At 39.0% G+C, this 27144-nt stretch overlaps 2 protein-coding genes across 3 annotated transcripts in view; one reads left to right on the top strand and one right to left on the bottom strand.

Moving 5' to 3' along the window:
• Positions 1 to 66: 66 nt before the first annotated feature.
• The window catches only part of mcph1 (microcephalin 1), a 29858-nt gene continuing 2780 nt past the window's right edge, over positions 67 to 27144 (bottom strand). The window contains exons 6-15 of one of the 2 annotated variants that reach the window (XM_035172720.2): positions 27014 to 27125; positions 26800 to 26931; positions 26617 to 26697; positions 24542 to 25669; positions 23349 to 23464; positions 20141 to 20178; positions 19865 to 20027; positions 19694 to 19771; positions 729 to 966; positions 67 to 627 (exon numbers count right to left, since the gene is read on the bottom strand). In XM_035172720.2, coding sequence (XP_035028611.2) covers positions 614 to 627; positions 729 to 966; positions 19694 to 19771; positions 19865 to 20027; positions 20141 to 20178; positions 23349 to 23464; positions 24542 to 25669; positions 26617 to 26697; positions 26800 to 26931; positions 27014 to 27125 — 2100 coding nt within the window. In that variant the 3' untranslated portion in view covers positions 67 to 613. Of the gene's footprint in view, positions 632 to 728; positions 967 to 19693; positions 19772 to 19864; positions 20028 to 20140; positions 20179 to 23348; positions 23465 to 24541; positions 25670 to 26616; positions 26698 to 26799; positions 26932 to 27013; positions 27126 to 27144 lie in introns of both variants that reach the window. The other variant, XM_035172719.2, reaches the window with a different exon arrangement.
• Positions 5813 to 18109, top strand: angpt2a (angiopoietin 2a). Its single transcript, XM_035172721.2, has 9 exons — positions 5813 to 6362; positions 10321 to 10476; positions 11745 to 11866; positions 11960 to 12198; positions 12865 to 12992; positions 13330 to 13431; positions 14080 to 14246; positions 15217 to 15347; positions 17178 to 18109. Exons 1-9 carry the CDS (start codon positions 6093 to 6095, stop codon positions 17348 to 17350), a joined length of 1488 nt encoding a protein of 495 aa, XP_035028612.1. The 5' UTR covers positions 5813 to 6092; the 3' UTR covers positions 17351 to 18109.

The following is a 27144-nucleotide window of genomic DNA, read 5'->3' on the forward strand; positions in this document are numbered from 1 at the left end:
GGCTGTCTACACTTGTAAACGTATCAACTTGAAGAATATAAGAAAACCAATGTTTAAAATCAAAAGTTTAAAAAATATATAATTTATTAACACGAACATCAAACAACATTAAAGATATAGTAAAGTTACAGTATCCTTTATCTCCATTAGAGTATTGAACTGGCTCGGAAAGTATTTTTTAAAATCACACTGTGTTAAATCAAAATCAATGCGGCTCAATCTTATGTTTCAGTTGTTGCAAAAAAACCATTAAAACAGACGTGGTTACTATATAATGAAAAAAAAAAATTCATACAATACAGATCGACCTGCAGAATGTTAATGCAGATTCACAGTAACATGTTGAATGGTTGATAGTCCTTACAAGTAATAGGTAACCATGGTAACATAGACTAAAAGTCTTTGAAAATAGAATAGGTGAGAGAATTTGGGAAAAAGCCTCAAACACTAAACAAGACGATAAAGCTGCAGAAGAGAAACTGGAAGGTAGAACGTGAGGGTGTGTGTGATGTGAGGCACTGTTCAGAATTAAATTCATTAAACTAAACATCACAGCCATAAAAAATATTCAACAGCTTTCACTCCAAATCGTAGTTATCATATGACAGCTGCTTCAGATGTGTGATACTATCTGAAAATAAAATCACAAAAACATGAGAAACATTTATTAGTGACACGATAAAGGAGTTTAGCATTGAACACAGAGAGGTAAGCAGAACATATCTTACCCAGCACCCACTGCTCCGACAGGATCCTGCTTCCCTTTGGTCTCCTGCCGCTGTACCTCCCTATGCAGATACCCGCCTGCCGCATAGTTTTACACACTGTTCCTCCACAGAGCTGGATCAGCTCCATCAGACACTGAGTGGGCGGCTGGGAGTACTGGGACACGAACATGGTCGGCTGATCTTGGAATAGGTCCTGCTGGTGCTCCCCGGCAGACAGGTGCCTTTGGAGACGACAGATCTGAGGAGAAACTGATGGTTAAACACCCGACATATTAACTGTTGTCAGAGTTTCTTCCTCACTGTCCTCCCTCTGCAGGTATCTGTGACTCCAGAGCTGCAGGAGCTACTCAGTGCTTTTTTGGGGGCAGGTGCTGATACTGAGATTAGGGAATACAAAAATTCCAATAACGATTAATTGGTTGTATATATATATATATATATATATATATATATATATATTATATATATATATATATAGACACAATATGATGACGTTACCAAACCCATATGACAAAAATGTAACTAAGGCTTGATAGTCAACAGTTTAACCATAAAAAAGAACTGCATTGTTTACCCTGTAGAATACCAGTTTTGCTATTGGAGCAGCCAACATGAGAATATTGTTTTGCAGTAAACATAAGTCTGATAACAATATTCTGTGAAAGTCTCATGTTGGCTGAATTTTAACTCTAACTATTATCATTACCTTGATAAATGGATGGATATATGGTGGGAAATATATAGTGTCACCAAACCCAATGAATGAATGAGCGAATGACAAGAGGTATTTTTCACAGCAGACATTTTGACTTCAGATGGTGAGAAAAACACAGATGTTAAAATAACTCTACTGTATTCAAGTATCCCAGTAAGTGAACCAGTGAGCACAATATGAGGAGCCTGAAACTAAAGCAGAGAGAAACTCAGACGATTTTAATACCCAGTGAGACATGTCAAAATGTCCTGTGTGAAAAAAAAGAGTCTGATCAGTCCCATCCAGAGAAGAGAGAGGGAGCTGTCAATCAAACACTGTCTCTAGTTTAATGAACATCCTGCTGATTGTTCAGGAAAATAATCAAATGAAGTTTATTCTGAAACCTTGTCTGGCTGTTCCCATTGCTCATTGTGTGTTTGTTTTTACTAGAAAACTTAATTGTAATTCTCGTGAACTAAGGTTTAAAATGGAAACTCATGTTATGTTTTATGGATGCGAGTCACAGGATTTCACTCTTGATTAACATGAAAATTATCATGATGATGAAGATTAGTATCATCAACCTTCATCAACATAGATCACAGTCCAGGGATTTCCTTTTCCCTAAATCCAGCAAATTTACATGATAAGGATTATGAAATGATAAATCCACCTTTCCCCTGAAGAACCTCATTTTAAAATCATAGAAGTCATAACTGTGAAACATTGATTCAGTACTGAAAGTGGCCTGAAGGTGGCTGCCTGTGATACAGCAGAAGCTGAATGTCACTGTGAGGAACCTGAGAAACATACAAAATGTGCCATGAAAAGCAATTTAAAGAAAAACTATTGTTAATATGAGTAAATACTGAAAAGTCACTGCTGCAGGTGAAACCTAAACCAATTCATATTTTATCATTAACAGAATGAGGTTTACAGCTGAATAAACTGTTTTAAGAACTGACACAGGATACATTTTCTGCTAAGTTGGAAAAAGTTATTATTTTATGAGAATCACATTAACTTTGACAACTCCTTTCTCTCCGATGAGCTACAATATCATATCATGCCCACACTGTTAAACGAGTATCTTCATCTCTCTCTGTGTGGTTCTGTTTCTTGTTGGTTTTGCTGCGTGACGCTTTCACCACAGGCCCGGTCGGTAATCTGCTGGGGTCAGTAGCTAAACTGAAGGGAACCAATCTGCCCTCCCTTTAAGTTGAATGCCAGGAAATGAGCTTTGAGGCTTTTCGTCTTTTGTCAATGTTCACACAGGTTTCACTTCACCTCAATAATCGGGGATTGTTCGGGAGGGTTCAGAGACAAGGTCAGGTTAACATTAACCCACATTGTCCACTTTAAAAGGGAATGATTGAAGACTATAAGTCACGTCGGTTTTGTGAGGAAAGAGGGTTTAAAAAACCAGAGAAAAACACCAGAGGGAAAAACAGAAGAGAGATAAACAAAAAGTCGAATATATAAACAGCAGATGTTGAGTATTCTACTGCTAAGAATCCCATTTTAAGCCTTTGGAGATTTGAATTAAAGTAGTTGGATAAATATGTGAAGTTGTTTATAATGTGTGGTCAAGTAGCTTCTACTACCTGTTTATTATCACACTAATAATCTCACACTACTTCTGTTAACAACACAGTGAAGACTGTAAAAGTGGTGTAATCAATATGTTATCATATTAAACATTTAGGTCAAGATTTGTGTAAATGATCTCACAGGCATAGACAGGGCTCCTCTATCACCAGCAGCTTGGCTTTGCATGTATTTAACGTCATATCTAGACCAGAAGGGCACTCAGAGATTGCCAAGGATCAACGGTCCCCTAATGAAACAACATTTAAATTCACTCGAGCTAGGTTTTTATTTGGATCTGCAACAAACTGCACATACTCATAGCTGTCAGTCCCCTAAACATGCCTGCTTTTTCCCATCAAGATCCATGAATTAGTCTCTGAGAAATCAATGAAAATGTGATCTGGATCATATTTAAACGAACTGTAAGCAAGTGGAGATACAGGTGGTAAAGAGCTTCCTCTGAAAAACACTCTTGAGATTGTCTCAGTTTAAATGAGATGCTTTTTTATTTTGCCAGCAACAATTTATTAATGCTTCACATGGGAAATCCCACCTCCTTACTCCGACAGCCTAATCAATATCTCTGCAGCCACTAATGGTGAGTGCATGTGCGTTCGTCTGGTTATGCACGGGGGTGAGTCTACTGAGAGGGTGGACAGAAGGTTCGGCCTAATATCCAACACCAGAGACGGATAAATAAAGCCTAACAGCTCTGCATAATGAAATTCAGTGTGTGCTCAACAGTTCAGCAGAAGTGACACAGGATAATTTTTTTTTAATCTAGTGGTATATATAGGATGTGGCCCAGAGACACATTAAATAGATGAATGGTCCCAGGGAGTCCGACGTGTTTTCAACAACCGTAAAACAAATTGAAACACAAGAGCTGCCGTGCACGAATCTACTGTTCAAGTGATTCAGCACAAACACCTGAAAATGTGTTGTTGAAATGATGACGTGTGCTTCCTCTGTGGTAATGCGCCTCAAATATGTTGCATTTCCCGTATACAGTAAGTATTACATCAGCCTACTTCCTACAATTCTGTTATGGTATTTCTATCCCACTGCAGAGGACAAATCTGTGGCCTTCCTGTCAAAGAATAAAATATGATGCAGTTGACAAATGTGGTGAAGCCAAGTTCAAATGAGTATTCGGTGCATGACATAAACGTGTTTATTATTATTTTTGCGGAGATGGACCACAGCCTGTTTGTCTTTTTTATTAAGAGTGAAGCTGCTGAAGGAATGACTGAGAGTCTGTGTTAGAGGCACTTTCCAGCAGTATAGGAGAAAAAACGTCCCTCTAACACACTTCCTGCACAGCACACCTGCACTCTGTCCTCACTTTGACATGAGAGCCCTTTAAACGACTCAAAAACGTTTTCAGGCCAGGCTAACGCTGCAATTAAAGTAAAAAGGCCCCAAACTTCCACTTGTGTCCGGCAGCTTCGTCATTTTAACAGGGTAAAGGTTGGATAAGTCTGTGCCATTATGTGTTGTTGGGAGCCAGACTCCTAATTTTCTATAAACCCAGGGGTGATTCATTTTCAAAACTATTTTCTACTGAAAAGAATTTTTCTTTCAGCCACAAGTTAGAAACTCTTGCTTTTCAGGCATGTTGTTGTTCAGAGAGGAAGACTAGAAACACTTGTCTCTTTAACAGCTGAAACGGACAAATGTCAACGCTGCCTTTTAATAAAGCAGAAAAACATCCTGGTTGACATTCACTGTTGTGTGTTTTATCTGTGTGGAGCTTTTATTTGGTAATGATATTTCAAGGTAACATCTCAAAAAATGTTTTTAAAAAGTCCTTTTTCCTATAATCAAAAAACCCACTAACATCTGCCTTTTCGCTGCAATCGAAATTCACACCCAGGTCAAGTGACTTTGCACTAGACAGGTTTTTATCAGCCCTGATCGACAGTGATGGAAAAGTGACACATGGGTGGACGCGCCAATTTGTCAAGACAGCTAGGTGAGGGAGCGCCTCAGTTTTCAGCGCATTTGTGATGTCGAACATGATGAACCGGGAAAAATGACAAAAAGGCAAACTCCTCTATCGGCAATGGGAAATTAGTCACTCACCTTTTTTTCGCAGGTTTTACCTCCGTTTAAAAACATAAACCTGATCATTTTGGCGTAAAAGAAAATAAACTTCTTCCCTATTACTTTTCTAGTTTGACCAGTGGAAAGGGGGCTTTAGTAAGAGATCTGCCATGTACATTTACGTTTAAATTGCATAAATCAACCATGAACCAAAGCTGTGACTACTTTGAGGTCAGATATCATCAACTTTAGTTTGTGACATTAACTGACACCAAAACATTTGGATTGTTTTATCCCGTTATTAGTGAAATAAACCTTATATATGAAAAAAATTTGCTTACATTTTGTTTTTATTTTGCTTTTAATGTAGATTAAACATCTTAAAAGAGCAAAGTATGAGTATAAATGGAAAGCGTCAATAACATCATTAAACAAAGGCTTTTTCCTTTGACTCTCGTGTTCAAAGATGCTTGAGTGTTTGTGTAGGCCGGGAAACATTCTTCAATGAATGGGATGGACACTGCTACTACCACAGTGTCCTGAAGGTGGACAGCTGCATCCTGAAGAGCTGTTCCAACTACAGCGGGAAAAAAAGGGTTTTGTAGAGGATATAGTGAGAGATGTGTAGTCTGTGCATCTGCTCCTGTGTTGTGTGTACTGAAAGGAATCTACACTTCACTGCTCTTCACAGTGACTGGCCACAGTGAGGGGGGGAGTGGTTAAAAAACACAGTTAGCTAATCAGAAGGGGCCATGGACTGCTCAAACAAGTGGCTGGGGGCTCGATGAAAGGCGAGCACATGCAGTCTGGCACCGGTGACCTAAGAGAACCAAACACTACCTCTAATTCTTGATGGCTCTTTCTCCTCCTACCACGAGAGCTATTAAAAGGGATCTGTAGAACCTCAAGAGAACTGTTTACACTTGGAGGCTGTTGGGAACCGACGCACAAACATTGAGAGAAGTTTGAGTTAAAACTTGAAAATCCAAGGAGTTATAATTTTACTGAGTATTTTTAGGTAAGAGTACTCTACTATGAAGATGCTGCATGTTGACCTACTAGTAGTAAGTTTCTGCCTTGGTCTGGGGACAGGATACAGTGCTGTTGTTAAGAGAGAGTATCAGATCCAGAACGGGCCGTGCAGCTACACCTTTCTGCTGCCGGAGCAGGAGAACTGTCAGACCCAGGCCAACAGCTACAACAACCCAGTGCAAGAGGACGGACCAGTGGACAACGACGAGTCGGCTCAGAGGCTGGAGCAGCTGGAGATCTCCATGGAGAACAACACACAGTGGCTGCTCAAGGTAAAGTTCATTCATAGCCATGATATTTAGTCAACGCAACAAACTGTGAAGAGCTGAAAGAGCCTCCATGCAGGTGTCTGAGGAACTAACACATTTTCAGTGTAAATTAAACATCTGGATCATACAACCTAGATAAACATGCCTGACGTTTACTAAATGACTTCTGCAGCTGGAGAAGACACATTTTAACATTCAACACTTGTTTATTCTGACTTGCAAACATTCAGGGACAACTTTTCAACTGTTGACAGGACGATGGGCTGGACGATGTTGACAGAAAATTATATCAAGATAAAATTGTTACCATTAGTCAATATCAACAATTATCACGATAAATGTCAAACTGTTATTTCTGTTAAGTTTAAAGATAGATTTTTGCTCCTGAGTGAAGGTTGTGGTTTTAAACTCTTCTTTAAGAGCAGAGAATGACAAACACTAGATAAACCGCAAAACATTTAGGAACATCTGAGATAGATTAATAATATGTTATAACTCCTTACTGGGCTCACACAATGCATGAATAATATATTGATCTATTAATTGAACCTTTGTTATATTATTATTGATGAAAATTATATTGATACTCTTTTATTGCTCAGCCGTAATCATTTATGTACAAATTTACAAAATAAAATGATCAAAACTGACAAATGTATTTTGGTCAGTCTGATTTGAAAAAACAATGTGCAGACTGTCATACTAAATCACCAGCTCCTTGTTAACTACCATGCTGACACGAGTAACCCTTGACCAGTACTACAAAAGTGATACAAAATGCTCCACTTCTAAAAGTTTTATGTCGAGAAGAACTAGTTTGGCTGAATGCAGTTTATTAAAAAAATTTAAAAAAAAGCTCTTTCTAAGACCACAAGATTCTTTGGGAATCTATTTTGAAGAAGCAAAGGTGGAAATAAACATGAAAAGTAATGTTTTTGAGTACAAAAGGATATAATGGACAAGAAATGAACAAAACCTCAGCACAGGTGTCCACATGGGCGACGCATGCTTTCCTTTCAGCTTGCTGAGCTATTTACTTGAGGGAGAAATAAGTGAACTGCTTCTTTTCCAGCTCCCACTCTTCACCCCCACTTCAGAGTGCCATTAATGATCAGAGCTTCACAAGCCGAGCCAGACAAGACAAGAGCGTCCCGCAGCTTGATTACACAATTCCCCATCTCGGGAACATAAATGGGCTCAGATCTGTTCCACAGGGGAGCTCGGGGGGCATCGTCTTTGATGCTCTGCGTGAGCTCGATGCCGCTCCTCAGTGACGACGCTCATTCGGACAAAAACTTTGACGTGCTGCCTCAGAAATCAAACGCCAATTCAGCACCACACCAGTGAAGATTTAACAAGGCCCAACAGCACATCTCATACAGGAACAGGTTATGTATGTCACATTGAAAGAAGCGGTGATGATAAATAATTTGCGACTATCATCTGTACTTGTATGAGCACGATCCGTCTCAAATCATCTGGTGTAAATCCAGGCGGGCTCAAGTATCTTCTTTGTTCTGTCATGTGACTTCATAAAATAATTTTGCACCTCAGATATTAAATATGGGAGAAGAAGAAATCACAGCTAAGGTGGGAAGACTGATGATTAAAGTTTCACAACACAAATGTTCCGCGCTAAAATAAACTCGATATTTTGCCATAAAACAGAATATCCAATAAACATATTATAAGTAATCATACATATTCTCAGAAAGTATCTATTCATTAATAATGTACTTTACTGTGGCTCCAGAGAGGAAGCATAGACACTGTAAAGATCTATAGCGTGTTATGGCCGTTAATATATTTAACAACCAGGATAAATGCTGTAAAACCTGTTGAGTAATAAAGAAGTGAGACGCTCAATATATTATCTTACATTACAGACTAAACTAATTCAACACCTAAGTAGAGCACATACCTCCACCAAGGCCAAACAATCCTAAATGTCTTTCTTTTATCTTCAAGATTCAAACATTATTTCCTGAGAAGTGAGAAATGTTTAAGAATTATTACAATGTTAAGAAGAGAGAGAGAGAATTCCTGCCTCCGCACCAAAGTTGAATAATTTCTTTCCTGGCCCACGTCCCATCCCTCCAGGTGAGGTTTTCTTATTTAAAAACCATCCGAATACAGACGACTGAGGAAGGAGGGTGAATGAGGAACTTAGTCATTCCTCTCTGACGCCTTTGAGACACGCGGAGTAAACAACTGATTAGATCACGGACTGTCAATGGGACATCCTGCCGACAGTTCAAATTAAATCCTTCCACCTAACACACGTCCCTGTCTGCATTCAAAAACATAAACACACTGGACACCAGGAAAGGAAGACAAACAAAATCAGCACTGATTGCAACCGTTAGTTGTATTTGCCATTAGAAAAATAATAATAATAAATTTGTCTGTTTGGACTTTACATTACTGACTGATGAGTAAATAACTTGCTGCAGATGACAAAGATATTTAACTGACGCTGGTCCCCGGCTGTACACAAGTCACACTGTCATGAAGGATGTAACTCCTCACTCAACACTTCCATCCTGTTTACGAGACGTGTGACCTGATTGCCACTCAGGAACACCGTGCAGGAAATAACTTAATGATTGGTCTTGGTCTAAATCCGGCGATACTGTAAGGTAGATAAGAGTGAATCTCGTAAAGATGAAACACTGACGCGCTGACAGCTTCCCCTGCTCGACGCCATTGTATTATTACTATGAATCAGAGGTTTAATGTTTGATATGAGAAGTCAGACGTCTAAGCGACCAATCTAACACCCAGTGCAAAGCGGCACCATTAGTGATGCAATTGTATCTGTTAGTTCAAGACTAATGCAGTTGTATTTTTCCTGTGCAGTCCCCACATTGTACTATTAACAACTGCACTTGTGCATGTGAGTGCTCATGGACGTGTTGGTCTAAAAATGAGGTGTGGTCAGATGCAGTGTTGGTGCATTGCAGCGCTTTACACCAACAAAAACCTGCACTCCACAATTCAATGCAAAGAGAGTACCACCTATAGGCGGGTGCACAACACGCACACACTCCACTTGTTACACACACAGATGGTCTTCTCCTGTGCAAAAGGAGAGAAATGACCTCTACAGTGAAGCGTTCACTCTGAGTACCTGGCAAATCTAACGTTCTCATACGAATCCACTGAGGTGCACCTGAGTTTTAAAGGGACTCGGAGATGACACTGTGATTGGTTTATTGAACATTATGCCCAAAAGACACCCATGATTAATAAAGAGACTAAGTACAACACGTTTGAACCATGTGCCTGGTGCAAATATCTTTTTTTTAACTGGTTAACAACTACAACACTGGATTTGGATTGTTAAAATCATTTCAAATGTTTTATATCATCTCAAGACTGTATTATTCTATTAATTCATTACTTTGCTATTATTACACAGTGAATAATATCATTTAAAATTGAACATATCTTGACGTGGCGCTGCTTAAATTATGTATTTCTGTTCCATTATTTCACTCTAGTACTGCATCAGCAACTTATTCCAAAAATGGGCTGTTAAATACATATTATTTTTGTAAAAATATACAAAATATGTCAACAAATTGTTGAAGAGGGAGCACAAGTGAAATTTACACAATTCTCACTATGTGTTTTGAGGTTGTAGTATACTAAAGTGTGAGTTTTAATGTAGAATGGGGCAACTGATACATTTTCAGTGACTCTATGACAATGGTATTAACTGAACCTGAGGAAATAACAACCACAAAATGAGAACAAGTACAATTTCTCTCATCAACTGCAAAGCACGTTTGCTCAAAGAAACAGACCTTGTCCAACATATCTTATAGCGAGCAGCACCTGGTTGTCAATCTGTGAACTTCCCTGTGATTTCGATGAATTATTGTACAACAAAACCATTTGTTAAAGATACTATCAGAGATGTTTTAAAAGGGTATCTCTTCTTTCCTCTGTGTTGCAGTTAGAGAACTACATACAGGACAGCATGAAACAGGACATGGTCCAAATCCAACAGAGTGCAGTCCACAACCACACAGCCACGATGATAGAAATTGGAACAAACCTGCTGAGTCAAACCGCCGAGCAAACAAGGAAACTGACCCACGTGGAAGCACAGGTAAGGCTGAGCTTTCAGTTTTGCCCAACATACAGAAATGTAACGTTCAGAAAAACACACTCTCACACTGTGCACTGTGCAGTACAACACTAAGAAAGACTAACCCGTCTGCACCTGTCAACATACAAGCACAACAGATTTCTCAGCAGAACAATGTGGTGGTTCCACAGTGAGCTCTGTGGTACAGTGCATTAAATAATGTGGCTTCAGAGTGTTACAAAAATAAGCAGGGGTGAAAACAGGCATGCTTGCGTCAGTTTATTATTGTGGCTACACGTCAATGACCTTATGTGAGCCAACTGTACAGCATTTCCTGTTATTAGCCCACTCGTATTCCCACAGAAAGGGTCTATCAGTTTGTCACAATCACACATCCGTCTGTTCAAAGACATCAACAGCTCCATTGGAGACGAATAGCTGGGATCCATGTAAACAACCTGCTTTTTGCTGAGATCAGTTCCTCCAAAATGGGAAATTAGAGGCAAGGTCCCCAACCCCAGAGTTTAGTTCAATACATCTGTGAAAATACGTGGATTGTTCAGGCTCAGGTACGTCTGCTGTATTGGAATTTAGTTGCTCTTTCCTGTCAAGCTTTTCCATTTTGCAAATGGCTGTTTGTTCACTCTGGAAGTAAAAACATGGGGGCAAAGGACAAACTGCCTGTTGATCAGACAAACATTTTTAGGTTTATTATGTCATTTAACATTATGCTTTTGCTATACTTTCCTTTAGGTTACATGTTTTTTAACGTACTGTAACATTTTATCACTAGCTGATAGCCGCTGAGTAAATCCATTAATGAAGGTTTTATTGAAATACAGTAGTTTTAGGGAGGTCACTTTTGAAGTTGTGTAATATGTGGTGCAGTTGAACTGTGGGGTGGATAAAATAAAAGAGACCTTTGTTCCCATCACAATACAGTTGAACATCATCAGAAACTGCAGCCTCCAAAATGACCATGAATCCACTACTTTCTAAATCAATTTCAACAAAAAATTTACATTATAACCTTGATGGAGAATTTTTCTAGGACTGTTGTATTAGACGAGGTGAAGCGAGGTGTGCCAACTGAGAGTATATTAAACATTCAAATGGAGAAGACAAACGCAACAATATAATTTCAAATTAAAGTATTCCTCTGTCAGAAAACACCAGATTTGCAGTTGTAGTGTAGGTGTGATATGGGTACAATTCTCCAGATGCATTAATAGGTTATTTCGTAAGGTATCTCAGGGACAGAGCTGAAATGGTGCTTCTTTTATTTGCAGGTAATTCATCATACAACGCGACTTGAGCGGCAACTTCTTGAAAACTCCTTGTCAACCAACAAGTTGGAAAAACAACTTATTGTCCAAACAAATGAAATCAACAAACTGAACAACAAAAACAGGTGAGGACTCAGTCACTTCCGCCTCACTAACAGGACAGTGTTGGACAAAACAAGGAGCAAAGCTCACTATTGAATTTGTCTGTGACTCCTTAGCATCCTGGAGAAGAAGGTGGGGGAGATAGAGGAGCAGAGGCAGGTGGAGCTGAAGATGGTCAGAGAGGAGAAGGAGCAGCTCCAGACCCTGATACTGAGGCAGACCGCCATCATAGGCGAGCTGGAGCAACAGCTGCTCAAAGTCTCCTCCAACAACAGTGTCCTGCAGCATCAGCAGCAGGAGCTGCTGGACAGCCTCAACAACCTCATTCACAGCATCGCTGTGGGCTCAGCTCGAGGTGAGTCACCACCTAACTAAAGGTTGTTCAAAAATATTAGTGCAACCACTGTCTTGACCTGTGGGCTGAGACTGCTGTAAGCACTGGAATTACTGAGGGTAAGACACAATATAAAGGAGGAATATGCGTATTGAATATCTGGTGCAGAGTTACTGGGAAAATGATGCAACTTCCATATCTTTCCATTGAATATGAAGCTATATCCAGCAGCTTGTTAGCTTAGCTTTGGGCACAGCCTCTAAATTCTGTTTAGTCTTTGGTCTGATTATCTGCCAACTGTTCAGAGCTTTTGGACAAAGCCATGGTAGACATTTACCTGTTTTAGGGTTAAATAATCAAGACATTCGATCTGAGTTTTGTCACTGCATTCATAGGTTTTCTGCCAAGAAGGTTATATCTTCACAAAGTTTCTTGAAACTTGGTGGCAAGGTGGGGTATGGGCCCATAACATTTTGAATCTTAATGAAAACAATAAGGCATATGTGGAGTGCTGATACCTACAAACAGGTGGATTGTGGTGCGGATCCTGCAGCAGTCACAGTGACACTAAGGAAATGATTTGTATCCTTTTAGCCACCAGAAGATGTGGACTTCCCATTGGATGACACTTGAATGCTGTGAAATTGTGTGCTGTCAAATCAACAAGGCTGATTTTTTTCTCTGCAGAGACCAAAACCATCATGATGCAGGACACGCCAACCACGTTCATGGACTGTGCTGCTGTCTACAAGTCAGGAAACACCCTAAGTGGAGTCTACACGCTCACATTACCCAACACCACGATGGAGGTTAAGGTACAGTGAGCCAGTTTAATTGCTTCCAACTGGCTTAACCCTAAGAGAGTAGTTCAGATCAGCTAAAAGTGGAATTAAAACCAGAGGAAATTAAATATCCCAGTGGTGTAGAGGACATGTTTTCTGAATCAGTCTTTCGTTGATGATGTGCATGCTTAAACTAAATCTGTGATCTCCTTAGATACTCTTCAGTGATTAAGACTTCAACTCTGCTCCTCTTCCCTTCAGCTTAAAAGTTGTTTTAACTGAACCAAGCATTGTGAACTTGTGGGTTCATTACAGAGCATTTGTTTTGAATTATTAATTACAGCAGATCTTTTTTTCACCGTGTCTGAAGGCTTTTTGTGACATGGAGACAGAAGGAGGAGGCTGGACCGTGCTACAAAAACGCTTCGACGGCCGTGTTGACTTTCACCGTACGTGGCAGGAGTACAAAAAGGTAAAACTATTAAGAAGAAATTCTTCCCTTTAATAAATATATATCCTAGGCTACGGGTTTTCAGTCCAGTGGCACAGGACAGAGGCCAGATTTGGTTTTGGCCACTGACTGAAAGTGCTTTAAGGGCACTGTTAATGGAAGAGAAGACAACCTGCAGCCATTAAAACAGAGATATGAGGTGATTATCATCAGCCCTCCATCAAATGAATGCTGTTTTTAAAGTACCACATTCAGTCACAGCAGATTTAATATTTCTGTCTGTGCATTTGAGACTAAAATCTACAATCAAAAAGGATGAGTTAAAAAAACATTACACAATGCCAAAATTAATTTCAAGTTCAATGTCGGGTCCCCGCAGAGAAATCATTAAAGAGAAGAATTCAAGCCATTTAAAGATAAAACTAGTACAAATTCTTATAATATGTACCTGTGAATGTGACTTTGATTTGTTTGAATTTAGTGTGTCTTTAAGTTTTATAATAGATAAAAATGTCACTTCCAGGGAAAAAGAACTATGTGTAAAAGCCAGGAAATGAAGAGCACATGGTGATCCTCTCTATTTGCTGTTTCATTAATGGCAAAAGCTAAATGCCTCTATACTGCAAGGGATCAGCAATATTTAATTACATTTCTTTAACATCTTTTCAGGGGTTCGGAGAACCTTCAAATGAATTCTGGTTAGGAAACGAATTTGTCTCCAGACTGACGAGTCAACAGATGTACAAACTGAGGATCCAGCTGAGTGACTGGGAGGGAAACTCTGGATTTTCACAATATGATCAGTTTTCTCTTGACGGTGAAGCACAAAATTACAGGTATGTCATAATATAAGAGAAGTGTTCCCTATTGAATGTGTCTCATGTAAGGTGGCAAACCTTTGTTATGTTATTTTGAAGTTATTGAGGAAAAAGAAATCCATGAGCATATATTACTGCTATTCCGAACAAATACCAAAAACTGTTGCTAGTTTTCAGCCAAAGAGCATCACCAAAGCAGGACTTCTGCAGGGTTCAATAAGTGAAGTGAAGGCTTTTTAAGACCATATTGAATTAAATTTAAGTCTCAGAATTACATTAATTCTACACTTTTCTATAAGTTATTCTAAGTTACATGCTGAGTGTCCCTGGATCAGATTGTGCATATATTTATCTCCTGGAAACCAGTTTTTGTAAAGACGGCAGGACATGGTCAAAAATGTTGATCCACTGTTACTATATAGAAGAACAAAACATTAATGATCCTTTTGTTAGTGCTGTGTCAGAGTTTATTCTTCCTGATGATGATGTGTTGGCATGAGCCCACAGAAAATCTAATAAAACTGGTTAGTATTTGAAAAATAAGGAAATACATAATGTGTTTTGAATCTCTAACATACAGTAATAACACAACCTTCAGGAACTTTTTATCCTGTAAAGCCAAACGGATTTCAGGAGTGAAAGAGATACTTCAACTCAATTGATGTGACAAACAGAACTCGAAACGCCTCAATTCAACCCAGTTCAATTCATGCCTCAAGTCTACGCAACTATGACCAATTGGGTCTAGAGTTAATTGGCTCAGCAACTTCAAACTCCCACAAAGAGACGACACAAATAGCAGCAAACAAACATGAAAACGTACCAGATCATAAAAATCAAGAGACATTTAATCCTTATGCCTAACCCCATTTTAGCAGAGTAGTGAAGTTATAGCTAAACAACTGTAAGTCGGATATTGCCTTTTGAGGAACAGCAGTCACGAACTTCCTCCTCCTCTTCCTTCATTTCTCCTTTTCCCATTCTACAGGATACACCTTAAAGGCTACAGTGGAACAGCCGGCAAAATAAGCAGCATCGGGCAGCCAGGAAGTGATTTCAGTACAAAGGATGCAGACAATGACAAATGTGTTTGCAAATGTTCGCAGCTGACAACAGGGGGTAAGAAACACAGTTCTTGTAAATAACTTATTCATCAGGAAAATAACAACAACAAAAAAATCACGTTCATTTGTGATGGCCACACATTCCCACACGCTCCAATCTTGGCACTACCCCCCAAATAAAAAAAAAATCTTCCAAGTGCATTTTAAGGGCTCCCGTACTTTTGTGGCCTGGTCAAAGAGCACAATTAGCTTAGAGTTAATCACTGATCAACTCATTGGGGAATTCAACCCCTACAATGGCTGACATTAATAGCCTGGGAACAGAGCTTGAAGGTCCTCCTCTGTTCCCTTGAAAGTGACTCGGCTGCCAGAAGTTTGTCTCCCTCTGTATTGAGGTCTGCCAAGTGAGCGTGAAAACACCAACCCTGTCCTCTTTTTTCCCCATTAGGCGTCTCTCACAGGCGACTCAATATGCACATTATGCACAATCTTGACTGACTGGCATTGACCTGGTGTAAAGGATACAGTGGGCTGTTTTGAATGAACACACATTTCAATGAATGCTGTAAGCCAGTGTGTAAATGGGAGCTAAAAATGTATTAGATATGTCTCTCAGTGCAAAGGTTTTCAATACAAAACAACAGCTAACTGTGGTTTTAAAGAGGAAATAAATTATACCCATCAAAGTCTGTTGACAGGTGTTGGGGAGTACTAATGCATATGAGAAGAGGTTCCAGAGGACTGTACATAAAGATGGACGACATGAAAGCTCACCAAACGTGAAGCCAAAGTGTCTTGATCACCCCTAGTGGCTAGCTGCAGTATAGGCCATAAACCCCATCTCCTCTATTTAGGCGTAGAATAAAAAATATATATTTGGTTCTGCAGCACAGATTCCACCAATGTTACAAAAGTACAATGTTAAATCAGTGGAGTACTATATTAAATTCACCACTGAAATGCCACAGAGATGAATCAACTCCTGTCTGTTAGAGGTGACAACAGGTTCGGCAAATTACTATTTACTGTATTAAAAGTGCCATACAGTATTGCATTAAGCATTCCTAATAAACTTGTAACAAAGTGGCAGCCATGTTAGACGCGCAGTGTGTAATTATATGATGTACACCCCAAATCTTATGAGTTAGTCATTACATATATTTCCGTTTTCTTAAATGCTGTTAACTGATATAAATAGATAGATACTTATGAAAGCCCAGATATAGCTCCTGAACAGAAATACAAATCCAGAGCCTTTTAAAAAGTCCATAAACCAAATTATCAGTCAAGTCAGTGTCTTCCCTGTACACACTGATGAAAACTTAAGGAGTGTCATCGGGACCTAAAACAAAAAGGGGTGCGAGTCAACGATCCATCGCTTTGTAAGAGCAGTACCAATTATACTGTCACATCCAATTCAATGGTGTCAAATGTGAACTGTCTGCCTTAACACAACAGAGGAATGTACTGCCACTTTCAATTCAACAAGCTGCTCATGTGAGGCCATGATGCCGACATCAACTTAACTGCAACCACAAGTGCATCAAAGATGAATTTAATACCATTCATTCCATAAAACCACAATTCTAGCTTGAACATTTCTGTTATTGCTCAGCTGATGAATAAAAACTAAATTTTCTGTTTTCATTCAATATACAGCAGACGCTACAGCTTGTTTATGTCAAAGGTTCAGGTTTTTATAAAGGATGTGATTAAACTTAAAAGCAATACATTTGTAAGGTGTATGAATGTAAGTTACCCCAAGAGGATTTAAAGATGGTTTAGCTCTTAGCAGCTCTCTTTCGTCTCTGAAAGAGACGAGTATGAATGCATTATCCACTTTGACAACATTGCATTTAAAGTGATGTTTGTTTTGACGTTCCAGGTTGGTGGTTTGATGCCTGCGGTCCCTCCAATTTGAATGGGATGTTTTACCAGCAAGGCCAGAACTCAAATCGATTCAACGGAATCAAATGGTACTACTGGAAAGGCTCGGGCTATTCACTGCAGTCCACCACAATGATGATGAGACCAGCAGGCTTCACTGGTCCCCGCTGAACCGTCGGGAAAATGTGGCCGAAAAAACAGCCACAAACAAAACCAAAAATAAAAAATCCTCAAGGGAGCCAAAGCACATCGTGAAAATATTTTTTACACGCTTTTGTGCATGTTTATGTTTAATAATTTGGCTTTTGCAAAAATTGTGAAATATGGACTGAAACCAGAGCAAAATGGGACATTAACTAATTCAATTTCTTGAATGATTTTAATATAGTTTAAGCAGCCGTTAAACTTTAATTTTAGGAAGGAGACGATGGTACAACATGCAGACAAACAACTGGCGAAAAAGTGATTGTTATAAAGTGCAAATGCAAATGTTAAAATGTCACAGAAAATAGTTTCCTCTTTACTGTTTTTCTGCAGAGAATGTATGTACATTTGTTATTTAACTTATGTGTAGATTTTAAGGTTGATATTTAACATTATTATATATGATAGAGAGATTTGTTTAAGAGATCTAGAGAGCCTCTTTGCTCCAAGCTAGTTAATGATTTCATTGCACATAAACTAAGAGGAAATCTTTTAATATAATTCTGCAGTACCGTCCCACATGCTCACACATGATGATGATTTTTAAAGAATGTATTTTAAAGTTTATTTTGAAGCTAACGGGGGGGGAGAAGTTATGAAATGTGAGGAAGCTTGAGTTTCTCACTAGGAAACACTACCTTTAGGTTTTGCAAGTGTTTGACTGTAATGCTCTACCAGTTGTTACATATGTGAAGTTGAATATTAAACACAACCACAAAGCAGGAACTTGAGCTCTGAAGTTGTTTTCTGTTATAGGTCTGTTGTATACTTTAACAACGTACGTTCTGGTGATTAAACAACTGCCTCATCACCACAACCTTTCCAGCAATATTATATCAAAACATAGAATAAAAATGGTAAATTCACCTAAATGCTTTTCTTGTTTCTTTTAAGGATCTTATCTCTGTTCGCCTGAGCATCTCAATGTAATTTCCTAATAACTCACAAGAGACACGGATCAGCCACAACATTTAAACAAGTAACTGGTTTTATTGTTATGGCTAATCTGTGTATTTATGACTTTGTCAAAACAGGCTACATGGATCTGCAACATTAAAACCAGTTGTTATATATTTTATAATGTCCTGACACAGAAAATCTTTGGGAAAATTAGTTGAGAAACTGATTCGAGATAATAATAATAATATACAACAAGAAAAGCTCTCAGGCCCAACAGTCCCCTTATGAAACCACATTTAAATTCATAAACAAATTCCTGGATCCACATCTTAAATTAATGGGTTCCTTCTTGGGTCATGTCCCACCCCCCAGTTTTTGTGTAATCCAATGTATCCATAAACTAGTCCTGATCATTGATTTTTGATGGCCTAATGCAGAGATATTTAAAGGGACAGTTACAGTAGAGCTTTAATGGACACTAACAGTTGAGATAAAGTTAAAAACTGTTTCACATATTAACCTTGTGTGAGATGTATGAGCTTCAGTCTTTTAATCTATGTCCCTTTTCACCGAGGTCATGCATCATGATTTCAGCAGAGACACATAATATTAGTACATGTTAAGTTAAGTAAGTGAAAGAGGTGTAAAAGTCAGTCATTAGTTTCTGTCATTGACATTGAGAGCAGCTGAAGGAAACGCTGCAGGCTCCACAGAGCACAGGCTCTGAAGTGAAGAAAGATATTCGTAGTTTGTAGATCGCTGGATGCGTCCGTAAGAGTGGTGGAATGGTAAAAGGCCTCTGGGACACGGAAATTGTCTGTCACAGCAAAAGCCATCAAACGGTTTCAAGAGGAAATGTGCTGACATTTGTCTGCATCAAGACCCCATGTCTCCCCTCGCAGTGGCAGGAGAGGACAGTGACTCATGAATGACGAGTTCAGGAAGAAGCAGCAACATTCACATTTCACACAGGACGCTTCAGGAAAAACAAGCAGACTGAAAATGGATGACTGGCAATAAAAATTAGCTGGTTTCCGGCCGACTTCCTTCGCTTGGGATTTACTGTCATTTATTAGTTTTAAGTGTGAAAAAATGATGATTTATATTGAATAAAATATTTATAAACAGGGGAAAAAAACATTAATTACTATTAAACTGAAGAAAGTAAATGTAACAGATTTGTGTCTATATAAGAAGTAAAAATAACTTTTATGAAAAAACTTTCTTGAGTGAGCATGACAAACTTTTCTGTTATGGGTAAAATATTTTTTTATTTGAATGCGCCGCATATCTAAGCTTGGCACTTGAAACTTAAAATCAATAGATCTTATTGATGGCACTGTTAATTGATGGCACCAAAATGAAGTTTACAGTTACAGTTAATGCTACAGGATCACCACTGGTACTCACCTGTGCTGCTGGAAACTGGTCCGATAGTTCATAAGGCTCCTCTGGAATCCAATGTCTTTGCTCTAAACACCAGAGAATCTACACAATAAATACAAACAAACAATAATTACACATCTTATTATCAGTTTTAAATGATATCTAATGGCTCCTAAATATTTACAGACTACGTACCCATTCAAAGGACAGGATCCAGCAGCCACGGGCTATGCCCAACAGAATATTGAGAGTCCGCCGGTGACCCCCAGACACCACATGAGTCGTGCTCTCACACACGCAGTCAACGATTATAAAGCCACCCAGTGTTTTCACCACCTGAATTAACGTGGTCTGCTTCCTACAAGACGTGATGAGAGTACAAAGCATCCAACATGAACAATTTCACATCATATCTATTTTTTTAAGCAACAGGTGATATTTTTTTATCTTTTAAATGTTTGAGGTACTTACTCAGAGGGCAAGCTTGTCATCACCAATGTCCTCATTCCCTGAAGCAAAAACGAATGACAGGGATAAACATCCTTCTTTACAAAATTAAAATTTTCTTGGCTAGATCAACTATTATTGTGTAAACAAATGTATAGATATAGACATTTTACAAAAGCTAGAAGTTTGAAGACAACAAATAAAATCAATTAAACATGTTCTGTGAATTTTTATAAGTCGGTTCAAAACTTGACTGGCAAACAATTACACATTTATGGAAAGTCCATAGAGCACTGACAGAAGTGCATATTTGGTGACATTTTAGTGGAGCACAAATCACAGAAAATAGAAAAACTCTGCACTCCATGTTTGAACAAATCTATAATATAAAGTAGATAATACAGTATTGGAAATTCAATGCATATTATGTTTCTTTTGGGTGGAAGCATTGTGAGCTGGTTTGGACCGTGTACTTTCAATAACCCCTTGAAATAGATGATTGCATAGAGACGAAAAGGGAAATCAAACACCAAGGCCACGAGCTGAGAAAAACGTATTCAGAGCCACTGAAACCGAACTATAAATCTGTAACCTGCTGATCGTGCTCCATCCTGCCACGAACTTTGGTCCCAGAAAGCCATCGTCGACACAAACACCTGAGCAGCGGTTACAAACAGGACCACCGGACTCTTTCCTACCAGACTCTGATATCTGGCCCCCCAGCTGCAAGTCAGGGGTTAAGGCCTGCTGCACAGTGATGCCAAAACCGTCCACCAGCCCCCCCGACCACCAGTCACATTAACCCTGATAAACAAGTTGGGAAGTCACCGGGTTGATTACCATCAACACGTCACTGCTACATCTGTCCTGGTAGAAGTTTTTTTCAAAGGAAAATGTTATGATATTCAGATTTGCTAATGATTCACAACACTAAAGATTAAAATATGAGAATCAATTCCCTAAAGATCGGTTAACTCTGGCTTATCCAATGCAGTGGACATGCTCTGGCAGCGGCACAAGAAAACAGGCATTGAAGAATGAGCCTCCGACAAAGAGATGGTGTGAACTGCTGCAGGGCCCCCGAGCACAATGGAGGAAATTCTTCACTCCCATGACTTGGCGGCACTGATGGCGACTATTTTAGCGCCCAGTGAAATGACGTTATTCAGAAAATGATGGAGAGAGATGATGATCCTGGGTCTCTGCGAAAGTGGGGTTGAAATGGAGCTTTGAGCTGTGATAGCCAGTAAGAGACAATGCTACAGATAATACCACTTGTCATAACTTAAGAACTCCCTACATAAAAACTGACCAAAATATTCCATGGGCACATACGGTAGCTCATGTCAGAGAAAATATATTCTGTGACCCCAGTCAAACCAAACATGGCAGCATGCAGAAGATCTGTGAGGAAAGATAGGAACTGTCAGGAGACAAGGATAAATGACATGTGATAACGGTCTGTATTGGATTTCAAGCAAAGATAGCTGGGTCATATAGTATGTGTTCATCATAGGCTGTATGCAAAGATGGATGACACATCTCTACTTCCAACACCTATCCAGATATAAAACCAGAATTCTGAAAAAAATCCCAAAATACATAAACTCTGCCATCTTGCATTACATTTGGTGCCAGAGTCTGCACAGTAGCTATCGGGGGTGGAGCCACGGTAACCAGGTCCCACCATTATATGCACTTGACGGATCACGTGTCAGTCTCAGCTGTCAATCATGAGGTTTCATTCCATTTTTATAGCATTTAATAAATAATTAAAACCATACTTATTGGAAAAATGTATACTTGAACAAACATGAGTGTGATAAGAACTACCTAAAATGACAGAAACCATGTTTGATAAAAATGTATTTGAAGTGTAATTTTGACATTTTAGTTCATGTGCCATCTAATAACATGAAGGAGGTGGGGTTTATGAACTATACCGCAGCCAGCCAATAGGTGGCGATCAAGACCCTTTGGCTTTACTTTTTCACAATCTTTATATACAGTCTGTGTGTCTATAGACGACCAGGCCACCAGGAGGCCCCTCTACATTTATAATTGAGCATTTGTAATCTGCTGAAAATGAACAAAATAGTCAATTCTATTAATATATGTATTCAAATACATATATTCACATTAAAATAATATATATTCCAACAGTGTCAACAGCAGCAGCAGAAAACACTAAACCTGCACAGTTTGCACTCAGAGTCGGGTTACATGGAATTTATCATTGTTTACTATCTGCACGTCAGAGGTCAGTGAGCCATGCAGGTGTGACTTTCCACAGCTCATCACAAATGTGTTTACTAATGCTTCTTCAATTGGAAAGCAATATCTACACATCCATCTGTTATCACGATCTTCATAGAAACAAGAGAACAACTACAACACGTCTGTGATGAGGCTACAATACAGTCGACCTGAAAGAGATCCCTAAGGGGGGACATGACGTCATGTTTCAGCCACAGCTTGTTGAGGTTAGCAGCGTAACGAAAACAGACACCAGGTGCATTTCACAAGCGAGGAAGTCGTACGCCACCATCACAGGGGCAAAACACAGGAAACCCTCAGGACCAGACAAAACCTCTCAGCGAGATCCGTCAAACGCCTACAGCTATGGAAGTGTATGACCTTATGAAGGAAATACTTTAGAACTGCTTATATTTAGTTTACAATCTAAACCTCCTAATGAATGAGCGTTAGGATTTTTGTCATATTCTGCAGCTGTATTGATGTTGGAAGAAAATAAAGTATGAGCTCAGGTTTCTGAGGAAAGTGTGAAGAGAAATTGTCCTTCCTTACACCTCTCAGTCATTTCCTGATGGAGGAAAATAAACTTGTACAGTAAAGGCTGTTCTGAAGTAAGAACTAGGAACAAAGTGTAGTATCAAAATCGCAATATCAACTACATGAAATCAACATACGACAATGGACAATGGGTTATATATAATATCATATATATATATATAATAGGGTATTATTACACATCTGTACCACAGTATTATCTTAAATTAATCTGAAAGCTTCTCACTGGTGACATCCTGTTTTTGTAGAATAGTTTCAGTTTCTTTGCCCAGTCAAATGTACCATCAACATGCAGTTTTTTGGTAAAACTTTCTTACTCAGTGCAAAAGAGGCTTTAAAGTGCAATCATCATAACTGACACTAAATTATAAAATTGCAGTTTGGTTCAGTTAGACAATTAAAAATGATCATGTCTTCATACCTTTGTTTTTTTGACCAGTTTCTGAAGATTCCTGCTGATCTTCTGATTGTGAACGATATCACCTTCAGAGAGGATCTCTGTTGAACCAGCTGCAACTGTACATTCATTTCCTCTGCCTACATTTGAAAACAACAGAAACACATGTTTTTTTTAAAGACTGTGTGTGTGTGTGTGTGTTTCACTCAAGCTACATAGCCTGTTACATCAGGCCAACAGCCTGAACAGCAACATTTAATTGTTAATGACTTCACCTTTAAATCAATTAATCTAACTCCACTTCTAGCTAATAAGTGACTATTCATTTTATCACAAATTAATAAGATTTAAATTCTAATATTCTCATACATACTCAGCCTAAATTATCAAGAGAAGCCAGTGAACATTGGAATATTTTTAATCAGTAGCTCAAATTAATTTGGACCACATCAGCACTGAAAACTGCTATTTATCTGAATAGGTTTTAAATCAAAGCTATTTACGTTTCCTTAGAATGTAAGATTGGTTTAATTAGATAAACATATTGCACACTTCTTTTCCATCTGAAACCGTCCAGTTTCAAAACTATTTATCCTGTTCAGGGTCAATTTTCTTTTTTTTAATAAAAAATTATACAGTACACACACAGGGATTAGGTTGATTAGAGTCTCTAAATTGACCGTAGGTGTGAATAGTTGTTTGTCTCTGTATGTTGACCCTGCGATAGACTGGCGACCTGTCTAAGGTGAACCCCACCTCCCGCCCAATGTCAGCTGGGATTGGCTCTAGCCCCAACCCTGCAACCTTCAAAAGGATAAGCGGTTTAGATAATGGAGGGATTGTTGTGTATACATACATCGAATTTATGGGGCCTAAATTATGAGTTTGGCTTTCAGTAGAAAAACACACAGAGAAAAACAAATTTGGACAAAAGGGCCTAATTCACATTGCATACATTTCTTTATTCTTCTCTTTAAAATGTGACACCCAGAAATTAAATTCATCCTCAGAAAATTAACTGGAGATAAATGTACAAATGAAAATATTAGTATTCCCTGAAAACAATTGTTGTAAACCTTTTGAACCCCAATATGTAAGATTACAAACATTGCTACATAGTTTAGTTCAGTCTATAATGAACTATTGAGGAAATGTGTTCGGTAATAGTTTCACTGTGATTAAGGTCTGCTTTAAGCTCTGACAGTCTAACTACTCACTTTCCAAGGTGTGAGATTGGACACCGACACCAGAACCTTTCTCCAGCTGTGATACTGGTTTATTCTCTGTTAACACTGCTGATTGCACAGATGCTGGTCTTTGTTTTACTGCATCACTTGTAGTTGTACCAGCCCTTGAGAGAGGCAAGGTGCTGCGTCTTGGCCTTTTAGCCATGAGTGTTGCACTGGCACTTGAACTGTCCAGTGCTGGCAGAGATTCTTTAACATCTTGCTGTGAGCTTCTGCTTGCATCAGACCACTGATGGGGATTTTTGCCACTCTGACTTTCTTCCACTTTCCTCTTCTTTTTCCTGATGGTCTCAGACTCGATACTTTCACTTCTTCTTTGTTTTCTCTTCTTTGGGACAGAGTTCAACTCAAAGGGAATCTGAATGTCCGTCTCCACAGGCAGATTCTTCAAGAGAGGTTTTTTAGATCTATGTTGGTGGTTCGCTGGGGAAAAATAGTCCTCAAACACGTTATCATCTCCATCTGTCGAAACTGATGCGACACTGTGAGGTTGAGCAGAGACAGTGACAGATCGGACCAAGGAAGAAAGTGATGGTCTGGCTCGTTTGGGTGTTTTCTGTAAGACCGAAGCAGCTACTTTTGACAGTTCAACTTCAGCACCACCTGATGTGGCTGGTGACAAGAGACAACTAGAAAAATTCACATTATTGGGACAAATACTGGGCTTAGTCTCTGTAAACGTTTTATCAGCTTTACTTTTTTGCTTTCCCTTCTCAGGTTTTGGGCTAGTTGATTTTATCTGAGATCGCCTTTTCTCTTTACAAATTGTCTTGCTGTTGTCAGACTTCGTATCCTGGCACGGAATTTCCAATAAACGTACAGATTTTTTTTTCTCTATCTCTTTTCTGACTGAGAGGCTTCTTGTCTTTTTTTGTCTCGTCCCAGCTTCATCCTCCTTGTCAGGACATCTCAAAGGGCTTGATATAGTTTTTGGCACTTCACGGCAGGGTGACAGCCACAGCTTGGCAGAATCTTTCCTGTGGCGTTTTTCAACACATCCATGATCAGTAACATCAACTTTTGTTCTCCCTTCCTCTTTATCAGGTGAGCAGCCAGGTTCAGCAGCAGAGGCACTGGAATCATCATCCGACTGGTCAACTGCATATTAGAGGAAAAATAGGAATAATTAGGTTTTCAGCCACTTAAATTTAATTGTTCTTCCTTCCCTGTGTGCATTTGGACTTGCAGTGGCTCTCACTGACCTTTAGAACATAAAACCACAAGCAGCTGCTTGTGCCTCACAAGCTCACACATTAAATTGTAGGCTAGACGCCGACTGTGAAATATTGGAAAGCAAAACTAAACAAGTGAATGATGGTAAGAACTGTTCATGCAACCAGTTAATGGGACCGGGATATTTTTCTTAGGAGCTGTCAGCGAAAACAAGGACAAAACATGAATGCTGCACATATATGAGGCTGACTACAAAGGGATGCTAATGTTGCCATTTCTGCTAGTTACTGTTAGTGTCTCTCGAGTAGGCAGACTCTTATAATGTAAATTTCAGTAAACAGTAAAATGCCACAGACCTCCAAATATGACATATTGAAAAAATCTGTAGTTTCGTGTACACAGCTATCTGTCTCATTTTCTATTTGTTAACTTTATTTCATAGTTTGACTCTCCAGAATCACTACTGGTTAAACACTTTTTTTTTTCCAACTGTTTATCTCTTATTTTATGAGCTTGAGAGAAAAAAATACTGTATGTAGGAAAATATGAAGCATCTGCCAAGTCCAAGTAGAAATGCTATCTCCTTGGATTTCAACACGTGGGTTCGTTTGGCTTCATCTAGTTGTTTTACCTGCCAGCTAACTCGAGAATAATGCCTGTAAGGCCTTTTTTAAAGATTCAGAAATATGTAGCTTCATATTAGAAATCTCATTTTAAAAGTTTTGTATATCTAAATACTCGAATACTACAGCATCAGCAGGACGCTGCCACTTCCCTCTCTAGACATTTAGAAACCAATCTTGGGAGTTGGGAAAGATAAAAAAACTGCCACTTTGCACTTGGCTGTAAAAGGGAGATCACAATTTTCTTACACATTAATTTGAGGACAGTTGGTGTGCTACCAATAGAAGGCTTCAGCTTGGTGGGTGAGCAGGATTCAACCATTTGTGAAGCTGAAAGACAGAGACACTTGTGTGAATTGGATGGCATTTTCAAAAGAGTTTAAATACAGGCCTGATCAATTCATTAGCCTGTACACCTGCTGCTGTGCTTACCTGTGGGTGAGAGGTTTTCCCGCTTCTCTTTCATGTCTTTTAAGCGCTGTGCCATATAATTTGATCTTTTCAATGCAGGGCTGTAGACTATTCCATTCTCTTCATCGATGATGATGGGCGACACATCTGTCACTGTGGAAAAATAATTATGAGATGACAAACTACATCATTTAGTCTGAAGTAAACATTTTCCTAAGGTGTAATGATCTCGTACCCAGAGGTTGTTTCGGTGCAAGGTCCTTCATCATCTTGTCCAATTTTCTCTTCATGCGTTTGTCATTTTCAGGTGTCCTCTCTGGAGAATCTTTAGGCTGCATGCAGCGATGCTGGGTGAATCACACACAA

The sequence above is a fragment of the Hippoglossus stenolepis genome, chromosome 12, assembly GCF_022539355.2.
Source record: "Hippoglossus stenolepis isolate QCI-W04-F060 chromosome 12, HSTE1.2, whole genome shotgun sequence".
In the NCBI taxonomy this organism is placed as follows: domain Eukaryota; kingdom Metazoa; phylum Chordata; class Actinopteri; order Pleuronectiformes; family Pleuronectidae; genus Hippoglossus; species Hippoglossus stenolepis.